Consider the following 17,285-nt stretch of genomic DNA (forward strand, 5'->3'; position numbering starts at 1 on the left):
CGATTAATTGAACTTGACCTGCTCATATAATGCTTTAGTGATAGAGAGCCAAACTTAAAGGGGGAACCCGGAGCACAGCACCAGCTGGGAAAGCAAATTTTGCACATTGAAAAGTTTGACGCTTAAAGTGGTTGTAAAGGTAGAATGTTTTTTTTTTTTTTTTTACCTTAATGCAAAAAAAAAAAAATCCCTTCTTTGTGCAGCTCACCCCCTCCACCACAGACCCACCCCATCCAGACTCCCCTTATAACTTACCTGAGTCTGATCTCAATCCAGAGTTGGTTCCTGCTGCTGTCAATCACAGCCAGAGAGCAGGGGGCGGAGCCAAGCCATGATGTTTCTCAATGATCGAGCCTACACGAGTGCTCTTATAGCATGCTAGGGGGAGGAGCCAGGATCAATGGGCTTCTCTGTGCAAAACCATGGCACTAAGTATGTAGGTATGACTTCTTTGTTAAAAAAAAAGTCGTTTGTAAAAAAAAAAAAGTTAAGTCATTTTGAGGCCCCTTGTACACAGGGCTTGTGGAGTAACTCCCAGGTCTTTGGTGGGTCTTCTGCTTTCTGTAACCTTGTCCCTGGGTGCACAGGGCCCTAAACACCTGTACCATTTAGTACAGCATTCAGCTCCATCCAGCCACAGCCTGCCATAGACTTAAATAATGCGCTTGGAAGGATGAATTGCTCCTAGATGATACATTAAGTGTTACCCTTTGGCACCATTTGCACTAGCGGTGCCGCATTCAGATTGAAATTTATCCCCCAATTAGCGCCCAGTGGCCCTCTACCCACAGCGAAACACCAGAGCCCCATAGTAAACGCCCAGTAAAGGCCTTACAAGGAGGAACATATACTTAAAAAAGAAATTAAATATAAAAGAATCTCAGCCGCACTCCACTATGCTCTTGCAGTATTTTTTGATAATCAATGAATTAATTGCATACAGTAATATCTCCACCTAAAAGCCAACCTTCCTTGACATGTTTCACAAGGATAGGTGAAGACTTCCCTTATCCTTTCATTACTCCTGGCTTTTTCACAAAGATAGGCAAAGAGTTCCCCTATCCTTTAACCACTCCTGGCTTGCTCAAAAGGATAGGCAAAGACTTAGTGTATTTTTAGCAAAAGTATAATTTGATATTATCTGGGAAGGGGTAGGGGGAGGAAGCGGGGCCCTGTCAAGTAGACATTATGTTGGTCCTGTGATTTCTAACAGCAGCCCTGATGCTAATAGGAGGAGAAATCAGAGTGACAAAGAGATGGCCTCATCACTGCGCTACTTCTTTTTTTTACTGTCCATTCACAGGCTTTAGGGATGGGTCCAGGACAATCTGGGCTCAGAGGAAGTGGGTTTATTGACATCTAGTGGCAGAAAAAAGTACTACAGAGTAAATCTTGCTGAATATTGCAGCAAAAGATGTTTTTTTAACCACTTAAGCCCCGGAAGATTTTACCCCCTTCCTGACCAGGGCCTATTTTGCGATTCGGCACTGCATGAATTTAACGGACAATTGCGCGGTCGTGTGACGCTGTACCTAAACGAATTTGACGTCCTTTTTTTCCCACAAACAGAGCTTTCTTTTGGTGGTATTTGATCACCTGTGCGATTTTTTGATCATGCGCTATAAACAAAAAAACAGCGTCAACTTTGCAAAAATAACAATATTTCTCACATTTTTATATATGAAATCCCCCCCCCCCCCCCCCCAAAAAAAAATTGTAAAAATCCAAATGTTTTAACATTTTGGACCAATTTTTTTTTTTACCATATGTTTGGTAAAAAAAATCGCAAAAAGCGTATTTTGATTGGTTTGCACAAAAGTTATTGAGTTTACTAACAAATGGAAAGATTTTGTCATTTTTGTTGTTTTTTTTTTAACGCGTAATGGCGGCGATCTGCGACTTTTTTTTTGCGGGACTGCGACATTGCGGCGGACAGATCGGACAATTGACTGATATTTTTGACACTTTTGGGGGTACCAGTGACATTACTGCAGTAATCAGTGCTATACATATGCACTGTTACTGTAAAAATGACACTGGCAGTGAAGGAGTTAACTTTATTGGAGAGGGAGGGGTTAAGTGTGTCCCTAGGGGCGTGTTTCTAACTGTGATTGGCTGTGGCTACTAGTGTAAGAACAGAGATCAACGGTCCTACATAGTAGAACCGTATGATCACCATTCTTACACAGGGAAGAATGACAGGCGGCTGTGTTTACATTAGCTTCCTGCCTTTCTTCCGGTGTAACGGACGATCGCGAGTGCCCGGCGGACATCGGGTCCGCCGGGCACACGCGCAGGGGGGGTCTGTGACCGCGCGGGAGCGCGCCTCCGGCGGCGCGCGCTCGCTCCCTAGAGCCTCACAGGCTAGCGACGGTCGCTCTGCCTGTGAGGGGCTGACTGCCGTCGTGAATAGTCGTGCGGCGGTCGGCAAGCGGTTTATGTTATCTTTTAATGGGCTGTTCGTTGGAATCTTGTTTTGTTTTTTTTTTTGCTGGAGTTCTGCTTTGTGTTTTTTTTTTAATATAAATAGATAAGGCTTTCTTTGGTCTGATGGAATGAAAAGCAGCAGCAGCAGAAGTTCTCCCACAGCCTCGCAGTCTGCGGCATGACATCATGAAGCCAGCCGGGCTCTGCCATAACCACAGGCCCAAAGTTTAAGTGCTGAGGGATTAACACTGAGCTAGGCTCTCATTACCGGGGAGCAATTATGAATCCCAAGGGAGAGCCAGACTGATCATAAAAAGCCGCTCGCCTCCGAACATGGCGGTCACAGATCTAACCCCATGGGCAACAAGACCAGGCTTTTATGTCTTTTATGTTCTACCCTTTCACTGCCAAGAGGATTGGCTCAGCCCTGGAAAATTGGCCTACAATATAGGACTTTGCACAGGTTGTGCAATGGATTTTTGTACTGTTTATAATATATCAGAGATCATCCATCGAAAAATACTTTGCATGTATGGTTAGTGAAATCTCCTAGCAAACTGGAAACATTTTTTTCCTTTTTGGGGGGGGGGGGGGTGGAGTATTGACATAGCCAGGTGCTTCATAGGCAGAGTTGTATAAAGTACTCGAAACCCATACTTGAGTAAAGGTACAAGTGCTCAATGAAAAAGTGACTTGAGTAGAAGTACTAAAGTATTCAACATTTTTTGTACTTAAGTATTGCAAGTAGTTTTTTTTTTTTTAATTTTGCTACTCAAGTACTGAAAGTAAAAGTACAAGTACTGTGTTATGTAGTTATTAAAGAAAGAAGTCAAAAGTTTGAACATCATATTGTTTTTTATTATTTCAAATGCAGCTTTTATTTATACATACAGTAGCATTTATTTTTGTATGCGCTGATAACACACATGTTTTGAGCTTCATGAAACCTGCCATCTACTGTTCTGGCAGTGGTAATTTTTATAATTGTAACGAGTAACTATGCAGCACAAAAAAAAAATATCGGAGTAGAAGTATTGAAATCATCGAAAAAATGTAGTGAAGTAAAAGTGGAAGTAGGAGAAAAAAATTCTACTCTAGGAAAGTACAGATACCGCCTTTCGGTACTTAAGTACGGTAGTGAAGTAGTTCTACTTAGTTACTATACATCTCTGTTCATAGGTAGTTATTTAATCTTTTACCATTCACTGGCCAGCCACTACACCCAGCTCAAAGTGATTGTAAAGGTTGGAGATTAAAAATAAAAATAAAACTTATATTTTATACTTACCTGCTCTGTGCACTGGTTTTGCACAGAGCAGCCATGATGCTCTTTTTTTTGGGTCCCCCCAGCAGTCTTTGCTCCTCCCCCTAGCCGAGTGCCCCCAAAAGCAAGTCGCTTGCTATGGAGGCACTTGCAGGCTTACTCCCGAGCCACACAGCCTATTGCAGGCTGTGGCTGAATGGACATTGTCCATGTACACATGGAGTGCGGCTTGGCCCCGCCCCCCGCTCTCTCCTCATTGGCTCACTGGCTGTAATTGACAGCAGCAGGAGCCAAAGACTCCGTACTGTGTAAGCCAATGAGGAGACAGAGACCTGGGAGAGTGGTTGCTCTCATGCACATCGCAGGATCAAGATGGGGCTCAGGTAAGTATAAGGGGAGCTGGGGGGGAGCTATGCCCAGAAGGTTTTTTTACCTTAAGGGCCAGTTCACACCATAGAAACGCATTCTGGATGTTTTTCAGATGCCTTTCTGCATGCATGTTTTTGACACGTTTTTAAAGCGTTCCAGAGCACTTTTGATGGGTTTTTTTGGTGAGTGTTTGATATGGTCCAGTGCATTTTTCTTAACCTTAAATAGGAACATGTGGGTTCCAGTGCATTTTTGGTCTGCTTAGGTGCGTTCTGGTGCATTTTTGATTCGTTTTACAGCTTTCCAGTACAGTCTAGTGGAGGAAAAATGCCGCATGTGCTACTTTTTTTTCTGGAACTGGAATGCACTGGTGTAAATGATTTGGTAATCATATAACCTAGTTTCCTTATTGATGCAGAAAAAAACACACTGGACTGCATATGGTGTGAACTGACCCTAAAGAAGAAGTTCACTCTAACACTTAAACCTGTAAATCTACATCCACAATCTAAGACTAACCTATCTAGCCCTGTAAATAAGAAATCGCTATATATAACTTTTTTGAAGCCGCCATTTTGCTTGTGAGCACATGCTTTCTTGCTATTCACTTAACCACTTAAGCCCCGGAAGATTTTACCCCCTTCCTGACCAGGGCCTATTTTGTGATTCGGCACTGCGTGACTTTAACGGACAATTGCGCGGTCGTGCGACGCTGTACCTAAACGAATTTGGCGTCCTTTTATTCCCACAAACAGAGCTTTCTTTTGGTGGTATTTGATCACCTGTGCGATTTTCTGATCATGCGCTATAAACAAAAAAAGCGACAATTTTGCAAAAATAACAATATTTTTCACATTTTTTTATATGAAATTCGTCCAAAAAAAATGGAAAAATCAAAATTTTTTAACATTTTAGGCCAATTTTTTTTTTTACCATATGTTTGGTAAAAAAAAGTCGCAAAAGCGTATTTTGATTGGTTTGCGCAAAAGTTATTGCGTTTACTAACAAATGGAAAGATTTTTGTAATTTTTGTTGTTTTTTTTTTTTAAACGCGGCGATCTGCGATTTTTTTTTTGTGAGACTGCGACATTGGGGCGGACAGATTGAACCCTTGACTGACATTTTTGACACTTTTGGGGTTACTAGTGACGTTACTGCAGTAATCAGTGCTATACATATGCACTGTTACTGTAAAAATGACACTGGCAGTGAAGGAGTTAACTGTATTGGAGAGGGAGGGGTTAAGTGTGTCCTAGGGGCGTGCTTCTAACTGTGATTGGCTGTGGCTGTGTGTGTAAGAACAGTGATTAACGGTCCTACATAGTAGAACCGTTTGATCATCATTCTTACACAGGGAGAACTGACAGGCGGCTTTGTTTACACTAGCCGCCTGCCTTTCTCCCGCTGTCACGGACGATCGGGTCCGCCGGGCACACGCGCGCGGGGGGGGGTCCGTGACCGCGCGAGAGCGGGAGTGCGCCTCCGGCGGCACGCACTTGCTCCTTACACCCTTACAGGCTAGTGATGTAGCCCTACGTCGCTCTGCCTGTGAGGGGCTGACTGCCGACGTAAATAGTCGTGCGGCAGTCGGCAAGTGGTTAAGGCATGTGCTGCATATAAATCATTGTTTTACAGCTTCTGGAATCGAAGGCCATGAATTAACCAGCTATGAGAAGCAACATCACATTTAATATTTAACTTGATCACAGAAGGGCACTTACCCTAGTTTTTATGTCTCTTACATTACCCACAGATGAACATACAAATGGCAATATAAGTAATTGTAGTTATACAGAGCTGTTAAAAAGAAAAATTGCTTTGTTTGTTTGCCACCCCAGAGAGATACAAAATACTAATAAAACTTATATATTGAGTGCTTTACAAGAGTAATATATTGTTTCGGAATATATGACCTTATAAAGCCATGTAAAAGGAAACATTGTCTAATTTTTTATTACTAGTCATTATATCTCATTGACCATTACTAGTCTTTATATACACTGTGCAAAAAAATTAAAGAACCACTTTGAAAACCCATCAGATCTCAATGGGGAAATATATCATGCTGGATATCTATAGTGATATGGACTGGGTAACGTGTTAGGATCTATACTGGTATGGACTGGGTAATGTGTTAGGATCTATACTGGTATGGACTGAGTAATGTGTTAGGATCTATACTGGTATGGACTGGGTAATGTGTTAGGATCTATACTGGTATGGACTGGGTAATGTGTTAGGATCTATACTGGTATGGACTGGGTAATGTATCTATACTGATATGGACTGTGTAATGTGTTAGGATCTATAGTGATATGGACTGTGTAATGTGTTAGGATCTATAGTGATATGGACTGGGTAATGTGTTAGGATCTATACTGATATGGACTGGGTAATGTGTTAGAATCTATACTGGTATGGACTGGGTAACGTGTTAGGAACAAAAGGATGCCAAATCCTTTGATGGAAATAAAAATTATCCCCCTACAGAGGACTAAATTCAAAGACACCCCGAAAATCAAAGTGAAAAAATGATGCAGCAGGCTAGTCCATTTTCCAAAATTTAATTGAAGCAACTCAAAATGGTACTTAGTAGTTTGTATGGCCCCAGGTGCTTGTATGCATGCCTGACAACGTTGGTTTATGCTCCTAATGAGACCACGGATGGTGTCCTTGGGTATTTCCTCCCAGATCTGGACCAGGGCATCACTGAGCTCCTCAACAGACTGAGGTGCAACCTGGGGGCATCAGAGGGACCAAAACATAATGTCCCAGAGGTTTTCTATTGGATTTAGGTCAGGCGAGCGTGGGGGCCATTCAATGGTATCAATTCCACCAGGAACTGGCTGCATACTCTCACCACATGAGGCCGGGCATTGTCGTGCACCAGGAGGAACCCAGGACCCACTGTACAAGTGTAGGGTCCGACAGTGGGTCCAGATATTTCATCCCAATACCTAATGGCAGTCAGGGTGCCATTGTCTATCCTGTAGAGGTCTGGGCGTCCCTCCATCGATTTGCCTCACCAGACCATCATTGACCCACCACCAAACCGATCATGCTGAACAATGTTACAGGCAGAATAATGTTCTCCACGGCTTCTCCAGTCCTTTTACGTCTCAGGGTGAACCTGCTCTCATCTGTGAAAGCCCAGGGTGCCAGTGGTGGACCTGCCAATTCTGGTGTTTAATGTAAAATGCCAATCGAGCGCCACGGTGCCAGGCGGTGAGCACAGGGCCCACTAGAGGACATCAGGCCCTAAGGCCACCCTCATGAAGTCTGTTTCTGATTGTTTGGTCAGACACAGTCACACCAGTGGCCTGCTGGAGGTCATTTTGTAGGGCTCTGGCAGTGCTCATCCTGTTCTTCCTTGCGCAAAAGAGCAGATTCCAGTCCTGTTGATGGGTTAAGGACCTTCTATGGCCCTGTCCAGCTCTCCTAGAGTAAATACCTGTCTCCTTGAATCTCTTTAATGTTCTTAAGATTGTGGTGGGAGACACAGAAAACCTTCTGGCAATGGCACGCATTGATGTGCCATCCTGGATGAGTTGGACTGCCTGTGCAACTCCTATAGGGTCAAGGAATCATCTCATGCTATCAGTAGCGACACTGACGCTAGTCAAATGCAAAACTAGTGAAAAACAGTCAGAAAAGATGAATAAGAAAAAACATTTCAGTGGCCTCCATCCGAAAACCCATTCTGTTTTGGAGGTCGTCTCATTGTTGCCCATCTAGTGTACCTGTTGTTAATTTCATTAACACCAAAGCAACAGAAACTGGTTAACAACCCCCTCTGCAACTTAACTAACCAGATCAATGTGCCAGGAGTTTAATTGACTTGATGCTGTATGCTGATTAGAAAGTGTTCCTTTATTTTTTTTGAGCAGTGTATATCTCATTGACCCTTACTAGTCTCTATACAGGGGCGTAACTACAGGGGTTGTAGGGGTTGCAATTGCAACCGGGCCCCATGCTCCGGGGGGGCCTGTGCGGCCCCCCTGTACACCTGGATAGGAGGGGCGGCGGGGGCAGCATGTAGAGAAATCACTGTCCTCCTTTTTCCTCCTGTATCTGCAGGAGGAAAATGGAGGAGATTGGTTCCTCTGTATGCTGCCCCCGCCACTCCTCCTATCCAGTTCACTTGTGTTCTGCTGTCTCTGGGCCCCTGTGTGCTCCCCTGGTACCTCCCGTGCTAACCCCCCCCCCCCCCCCCACTGTGCTCCCTCCCCTCTCCTGCCGGCTGCTGCAGGGGATCTGTCGCAATAGAGAACCAGGAAGGGGTCGGTAAATATGCAATTTACCAGCTCCTTCCTTTTCTGAATGGACAGAGTCATAGTCAGTGACATTGTAAAAAAATAAAATAAAATGAAAAAAAAAATACAAATAAAATACCAAAAAATAAAAACTACTGACACCAGTGGGTGAACTTCCAGGATCGCAAAGGTCACCCTTGCGACCATGCCCTGGCATTCCACCACTGTGGGGAGGCCCCAAGATGGCAGGAAGGGGGCCCACTGCAGAACTTGTGAAAGGGTCCCGCTGCGGGACTGTAATAAAGGGCCCCGCAACGAGAGTAAAGGGCCCCAGGATCAGTGGGAAGAGCCCCAGACTTAAAGGGAAGGGCCCGCAGCCTGGGGTCCGGGGGGGCCTTCATGGTTTCTTGCACCGGGGCCCTGAAGGTTCTAGTTACGCCTCTGTCTCTATATATATTTCATTAATCGTTACTAGTCTTTATTTGTATCTCATTGACCGGTACAAGTCTTTATATACTGTATATCTCATTGTTCATTACTAGTCCTTATATGTGTCTCATTGACTGTTACTAATCTTTACAATAAATCTCAATGACCGTTACTTGTCTTTATATATTCAGTGCATCCGGAAAGTATTCACAGCGCTTCACTTTTCCCACATTCCCTTATTCCAAAATGGATTAAATTCATTATTTTCCTCAACATTCTACAAACCATACCTCCTAACGACAACATGAAATAAGTTTGATTAAAATCTTTGCAAATTTGTTAAAAACTAAAAAAACTATACAAATCCAATGTCCATAAGTATTCACAGCCTTTGCTCAATACTTTGGTAAAGCTCCTTTGGCACCAATTACAGCCTCAAGTCTTTTTGAGTATGATGCTACAAGCTTGGCACACCTATTTTTGGGCAGTTTCTCCCATTCTTCTTCTCTCAAGCTCCATCAGGTTAGATGGGGAGCGTCGGTGCACAGCCATTTTCAGATCTCTCCAGAGATATTCAATCGGGTTCAAGTCTGGGCTCTGACCGTGCCACACCATACATGTGTGGTGCGAACACCGTTTACATATGTGTGCGCAAGTTACATTTTTCCTTTTTTTTTTCTTTTTTTTTTTTTTACACTGTCCCTTTAAATTTTTTTATCACTTTTATTCTTGTTACAAGGAATGTAAACATCCCTTGTAATAGAAAAAAGGATGACAGGTCCTCTTTAGGCCCCTTTCACACTAGTGCGACTTGTCCCGCGATTTTGGACCGCAAAATCGCATGACAAGTCGTTTTCCATTATTTTCAATGAGCCCCATTCATATCAGTGCGTTTTGAAGTCGCACCGACTTCAAAGTAGTTCCTGCACTACTTTGCCACGATTTGATTGCGTTTTGAGCCATAGCCATAGCCATAGCAATTGCTTTCAAAATCGCGTCAAAATCGCGGAAAAGTCGCGGCAAAATTGCGCCGTAAAATCGCGTCGCATAAGTGTGCAAGGGGCCTTATAGAGTGATCTGGGGTCAGAAAGACTCAAAATCTCTTTTTTACCTTTACAAAAAAAAAACTTATTAACTTTCACCCTGGACCAGAAGGTACATCATCATGACGTTGCTCAGGTCCTCCAAGCCCATAAAGGCGATCAAAGCAGATCTACTCTTTGATCACCTGTGTGAACAGCCATCGGCACCGTCGGATCGTTTCTCGGGCGAGCCGGGGGAAACGGTAAGTCCGAGAAACTCCAGGGGCCGCGTCTGAAAGTGTTACAGGGGCTCATGAGCAAGAGAAAGCCAGCGTCCGGTTCAAAAAAACAATACTGGGGTTATGGCTGATAGCTTCAACCACAACCCAGGTAAACCAATCGCAAACCGTCCTTCTGGGACGAAAGTCATGCAGACCAATTTGATGCAGTGTGCGGCGTTTAGTCTGAGTACTGACAGGCTGACCCCCCCCACCCCTTCAACCTCTACAGCAATGCTTGCAGCATTCATGCGTCTATTTCCTAAAGACAACCTCTGGATATGAGGCCAAGCACATGCACTCAATTTCTTTGGTCGTCCATGGCGCGGCCTGTTCCGAGTGGAACCTGTCCTATTAAACCGCTGTATGGTCTTTCTTGGCCACCATGCTGCAGCTTAGTTTCAGGGTCTTGGCAATCTTCTTATAGCCTAGGGAAGCCATCTTTATGTAGAGCAACAATTCTTTTTTTTCAGATCCTCAGAGAGTTCTTTGCCATGAGGTGCCATGTTGAACTTCCAGTGACCAGTATGAGAGAGTGAGAGCGATAACACCAAATTTAACACACCTGCTCCCCATTCACACCTGAGACCTTGTAACACTAACGAGTCACATGACACCGGGGAGGGAAAATGGCTAACTGGGCCCAATTTGGACTTTTCACTTAGGGGTGTACTCACTTTTGTTGCCAGCGGTTTAGACATTAATGGCTGTGTGTTGAGTTATTTTGAGGGGACATCAAATTTACACTGTTATACAAGCTGTACACTCACTACTTTACATTGTAGCAAAGTGTCATTTCTTCAGTGTTGTCACATGAAAAGATATAATAAAATATGTACAAAAATGTGAGGGGTGTACTCACTTCTGTGAGATACTGTATATATATGTTGCGGTTGGCAAGTGGTTAAAAGAAGAACCAGAGGAATAGCATAGTGTAAAACTGATAAAAAGCGCTTCTTACTTATTTAACTACTTCCCGCCCGTAGGACGTCCATGGACGTGCTGAGGGTAAAGTAGTTATACCGGGATAATGGCTGCACCTACAGGCATCTTCCCGATATTGAATTCTTCAGCCGGCGATTCCATTTTTAGCAGAAAGGTTTCAAGTGGCATCCCTGTCCAAACGCGGAGCCTAGGAGTGATGCGACGGGCGGCGATGGATGCACAGAACAGAGCAAGAAGAACTGAGGTTGTTCCCTTCTCTGTGATCCCAGAAACAGGGAGTGACTTATTTGTTGTCTCTTCTGGTGGCACCTCTTTGTTTACCTGGCTGTTAGCCGGCAGGAAATCAGGCGATCAGACTAAGACCCCGTTCACACAGGGGTGACGCTACTTGCTGGGGCGATCTGTGAAGTCGCTGTGCACAGCGTGCACCGCGACCTCGGCGTGACATGCACGGACTTCATATCATTGAAGTCAATGCAGGTCGCCTCCAGGTCGCCCCAAAGTAGTACAGGACCCTTTTTCTAAGTCGGAGCGACTTGTGTCGCTCCTATTAGAACGGGTCCTGTGCTAATCTATGGCAGGCGACCCACCGTGACTTGTCAGGCGACTTGGTCGCACTAGTGTGAACCGGGTCTGATCCGTGTATGATAGGCTGCATTGGAGGCCAGGAGAGGTTTGGGGTCTAATAGACCCAGATCTTTCCATAAACAGGACCTGTCACAGCCCATGCTGTCACATGGGATGTTGTTCATTCCTTGTGATAGCAATAAAGTTAATCCAAAAAAAAAATTGTATAAAATAAATAATAATTTAAAAAAATGAAAGCACCCCTGTCCCCCCGTGCTTACGTGCAAATGCATACGTTACTCCCCCATGCATATGTAAACGGAGATCTCACCACACATGTGAAGTATTGTCGCGAATCGCGATCGTCAAAGCGAGAGCAATAATTCCAGCACCAGACCTTTTGTGTAACTCTAAACTGGTAACCTGTAAAGGTGGTTAGAGTGTCGCCTATGGAGAATTTTAGGCACCGTAGTTTGCCACCATTCCACAAGCAGACACCATTTATGGGCGGCACAGTTGTGTAGTGGTTAGCGCTTTCACCTAGCAGCAAGAGGGTCGCTGGTTCAAATCCCAACCACGACACTTCCTGTCTGGAGTTTGCATGTTCTCCCTGTGCCTGTGTGGGTGTCCTCTGGGTACTCTGCTTTCCTCCCACACCTCAAAGACATGCTGGTAGGTTAATTGGATCCTGTATAAAACAATTGTCCCTACTGTGTATGTATGTGAGTTAGGGACCTTATGGCACTTTTCCACTGCAATACCGGCTCGGCTCTACTCGGCCCTGCTTGGCCCGGTTTGCTTTTCCACTGCTGGTACCGCATGGTACGGTGTTGGAACAGTTCGGTACGGTACGGTATGGTTTGCTTTTCCACTAAAGTAGTACTAAAGTTAAGTGGGTGGGATAACAACGGGGTGGGTGGGATTCTCTGACCAATCAGTGGCTAGTAGTGACTGCATGCAAAGGATTGTGGGATATGGTACCGGGTATGGTACCTCTTGGAACCACAATCGAGGTGGTACTGTTTTTGAGAGCCATACCGTTCGGTTCCATGCAGTGGAAAAGCGCCGCCGTACCGTACCATACCGAACCGTTCCTACACCGTACCATGCGGTACCAGCAGTGGAAAAGCACAAAAGCGAGCCGAACCCTTCGGTTCCATGCAGTGGAAAAGTGCCATTAGATTGTACGCTCCTTGAGGGCAGGGACTGATGTGAATGTACAGTGTAAATGTAAAGCACTGCGAAAAAATTGACAGCGCTATATAAGTACCTGAAATAATAATAATAAATAATAAAGCACACTTTTATGGAGATATTTATAACATGTATTTTTGTATTTTTTGTATGTAAAAGTGTTATTGTGCATAAATTAATACAAAAAAATACAAAAATAATAAAAGTGTTATTGTGCATAAATTAATACAAAAAAATACAAAAATAATAAAAGTGTTATTGTGCATAAATTAATACAAAAAATACAAAAATACATGTTTTAATATCTCCGTAAAAGTGCTATTGTGCACTAATAACACAACTGCACGCAGTGATTATCTAGGAGGTGGATTTCATATATTTGTATCTGTAATAATATCTGTCATTTTGTATTAATTTATGCACAATATCACTTTTACAGAGATATCACAACAAAGATTGCACACATAAATATTTATAAGGGTAGCGCCGCAAACCAACATCCCATATAACACATAAAAGACGCTAAGCTCTAATGAGCAGGGCCCTCTGATTCCTGTATTAAAGTGTATTGTATTTGTACTGTCTACCCTCAAGTTGTAAAGCGCTGCATAAACTGTCGGCCCTATATAAATCCTATATAATAATAATAATAATAAAAGTGGAGTTACCCTTTTAAGCTAAACTCAAAAATTGTCCTCTGAATACAATTCTCAGTAATCACAATGACCTTTTTTGTGCACAAAATGCCATTGCTAACACAAATATTACCTTGTAAAAGTAGCAATGCCATAATCACTCTGCTGTACATATCCTGTGTAGAGAGCAGAGCTGTGGGAGGAGCCCAGTTGCTTCCTGCGGAAAACTGCAGGAGTGGGCGGTGACAAGACCAGTCACCGTGCACAAGGAGAGAGAGCAGCAGGGACCAGTCTTTATTACAGAAAAAGTCTCACACCGGATTAGTGCACAGACCTGGAAGAAATACACAGAGCACACCAAGATTCAAGGAAGAATACACATGATGAACGGATTTAGACATTTTTTGCTTATCCCAGCGTTCAGCTTTAAATGATTAAAAAATCTGGAATTGATATCAAGGGATGTATTTCTGGAAAAATAAATTTGGGGAAATATGATGTAATTTGCTATATTCTAATTTAAATGAATGTCTTAAAGTTATTTTGTAAAATGTAGAATTACTACTTACTACGAATCATTAATTGAAATTAAGACAGATTGTGTATGTTGGCATTTGTTTGACTCCGAATGGCATTTTTAGCTATAAATACCGTTTTCAATCTGCTACAAACTATCAATTCCCACACCTTCTGATGAACTGATTGTTTAGTGGTGATTTCTTTGTTTTTTAAAAAACATGTATTTTGATATTATATATTTTCTTCTTTTTTTGTTTTTTTTTTTAGTTCCAGCCAAAATAGTCAACATCTCAGCCAGCATCACCGTAAACGAGGGGAGCAACGTTAACCTTATGTGTCTAGCGGTGGGAAAACCGGAGCCAACCGTGACATGGAGGCAGCTCAGAGGTAAGGGCATCCTGTACTGATCTCTAGTTTGATAAAATAAAATAGCGACTTCATTTAGGAGGCAAATAAAATCCAATAAAAGTGCTCCTAAAGCCCAATAAATATCCAAAGTATTCAAAAAAGAAAAAAAGGTTCAGGATTGCCAAGCATCTTTTCTATTATTCTTAAAGTGGTAGTAAACTACAAAAAAAAAATCTTCCTCTTGCAAGGCAGTATTATTACGTGCTAGTATGCACCACATACAGTACTAGCACATTATGAAAGACTTACCTTTAGAACAAAGCCCTCCAGTGGCACACTGTCACCGCTGCAGAGGCTTACATCTTCACCTAGTTTTCCCTTGGGGTTTAGGGACTCTGGCCACCTGACTGGACGAGCTGCGATGACGTCACGTGCGGAGGTTTCAGCTGCAGTACACAGCTCTAAAGAAACGGCACGGATATGCCGTTCCTTCAGAGTGCATGTGCCAGTGACTTTACCGGCTGCTGCTCGCTAGAATATCTCCTAAACCGTACACGTTTAGAAGATAATAATTTTACCTAGGCTTACCTGTAGGTAAAAACAAAAAAAAAAAAAAAAAAAAGAGTTTAGTACCACTTTATGACCCAATCCCACCAGAACCATAACCATGAGCATGAATACAGTTCACATACCCATGTTTATGCAGGTATGTCTGTGCATGAGCAAAAACCGAAAACCGAAATCAGATACAAATGTCCTTTTGCTTGTAAACTTTAATCTAAGGTGTCAATGGAAACAAAAAATGCAAAGCACAGCACAAACAAAAACAATTATCACATTTAATAAGACTACAGCGTAATGTAGTAGGTTTAGGATTGGAGGTGTGATGTTCTATGTATTGAGTGTAAAATACTTGTATTATGATAATGCCCAGTGGTGGGTCATGTTGAGGGGTCTAGTGTTCCATATATAAAGTATAATAGAATTGCATGATGGCTATGTCCAGAGGTGGGCCATGTTGGAGGTGTAGTGTTCTATGTATAGAGTGTAATAGAATTGTATGATGGTCATGTCCAGTGGTGGGTCGTGTTGGGTGTGTAGTGTTCTATGTATAGAGTGTAATAGAATTGTATGATGGTCATGTCCAGTGGTGGGTCGTGTTGGGTGTGTAGTGTTCTATGTATAGAGTGTAATAGAATTGTATGATGGTCATGTCCAGTGGTGGGCCATGTTGGGGGTGTAGTGTTCTATGTATAGAATGTAATAGAATTGTATGATGATCATGTCCAGTGGTTGGTCATGTTGGTGGTGTTGTTTTCTATGTATAGTGTGCAATAGAATTGTATTATGATCATGTCCAGTGGTCAGCCATGTTGGAGGTGTAGTGTTCTATGTATAGAGTGTTATAGAATTGTATTATGATCAAGTCCAGTGGTGGGTCATTTTGGAGGTGTAGTTTTCTATGTATGAAGTGTCAAAGAATTGTATGATGATCATGTCCAGTGGTGGGTCATGTTGATGGGTGTAGTGTTCCATGTATAAAGTATAATAGAATTGTATGATTATTATGTCCAGTGGTGGGCCATGTTGGGGGTGTAGTGTTCTATGTATAGAGTGTAATAGAATTGTATGATGGTCATGTCCAGTGGTCGGTCATGTTGGGGGTGTAGTGTTCTATGCATAGAGTGTAATAGAATTGTATTATGATCAAGTCCAGTGGTCGGTCATGTTGGGGATGTAGTGTTCTATGTATGAAGTGTCAAAGAATTGTATGATGGTCATGTCCAGTGGTGGGTCATGTTGGGAGTGTAGTGTTCTATGTATAGAGTGTCATAGAATTGTATTATGATCATGTCCAGTGGTCAGTCATGTTGGGGGTGTGGAGTTCTACACAGGGCCAGATTAACGTAGGGGCTATTGGAGCTGCAGCTCCAGGCCCCTACCTTTATATAGGCCCCGGGTTGGCCATATTCACTGTTACCGCTCTTCTGTCACTTGTAAACACAGAAGTCTGGCTTCTATGCTCGCTTCCCCAGGCAGCTCCCTCAGAACCTCCCCACACAGCACGAAGGCCGTACAAGGAGGGACAGTTGCCGATGCGTGGATGTGTTTATGGGCTTCAGAGACAGCATCCCATGTGGAATTAGGCATGCATGGCTGCACCCTTCCTCCTCTGGGTGCATGCCAAGGCACGGCCCTTAAGGCCCTTCAAAATCCTCAGCACCAAGCTCATGATGCTCTTAATCCGGCCCTGGTTCTACAGTGTAATAGATTTGTAATATCGGTCGGTCATGGTGGGGAGGGGTGTAGTGTTCTATGTATAGAGTGTAATAGAATTGTATGATGATCATGTCCAGTGATTGGTCATGTTGGGGGTGTAATGTTCTATGTATAGAGTGTAATAGAGTTGTATTATGATCATGGCCAGTGGTGGGCCATGTTCGGGGTGTAGTGTTCTATGTATACAGTGTAATAGAACTGTATTATGATCATGTCCAGTGGTCGGCCATGTTGGAGGTGTAGTGTTCTATGTATTGAGTTTAATAGAATTTTAAAATGATCATGTCCAGTGGTCGGTCATGTTGGAGGTGTAGTGTTTTTAAAGTATGCACAGAGTGTAATGTAATTGTATGATGATTATATCCAATAGTCACATGCTCTTTGAAGTGTTCTATTGATTTATTGCACAAAAGCCTCCTTTGAAATTATTATTCAAATGCTGCAAATGCATCATAGATTTTACAAAGCAAAATGACTTATAGCTGTGCGCTCAGCATGTGCGGCCCCATTGTGAAGACACAGAGCACATGTGAAGGTTGTAAAGCAATGGCATATTGTGTTCACATCTGGATTCTGGATTAAAACAGGATATTGTTTTGTGTACAATATGGTTAGCATTGTAGCAAAATGCTGACTGCCTGCAGCTGTGATCTCTTCTCGTACCAGATATTAGCCATACAAGATCCGCTCTATGTTTCAGATTTTATTTTTCGTAATGCGCAGCAGATTTAGATAAGCTGAGAATTTTGTACACA

At 43.0% G+C, this 17,285-nt stretch overlaps 1 protein-coding gene across 1 annotated transcript in view; it reads left to right on the forward strand.

Moving 5' to 3' along the window:
• IGLON5 (IgLON family member 5) overlaps nt 1–17,285 on the forward strand; it is a gene marked incomplete at its 5' end in the record, with an annotated part of 217,494 nt that overhangs the window by 115,378 nt on the left and 84,831 nt on the right. Inside the window, one exon of the mRNA XM_082274754.1 lies at nt 14,170–14,289. Coding sequence (XP_082130880.1) covers nt 14,170–14,289 — 120 coding nt within the window. The remainder of the gene's footprint in view (nt 1–14,169; nt 14,290–17,285) is intronic.

This window comes from Pelophylax lessonae (assembly GCF_965119305.1).
Source record: "Pelophylax lessonae genome assembly, chromosome: 12".
Lineage (NCBI taxonomy): Eukaryota > Metazoa > Chordata > Amphibia > Anura > Ranidae > Pelophylax > Pelophylax lessonae.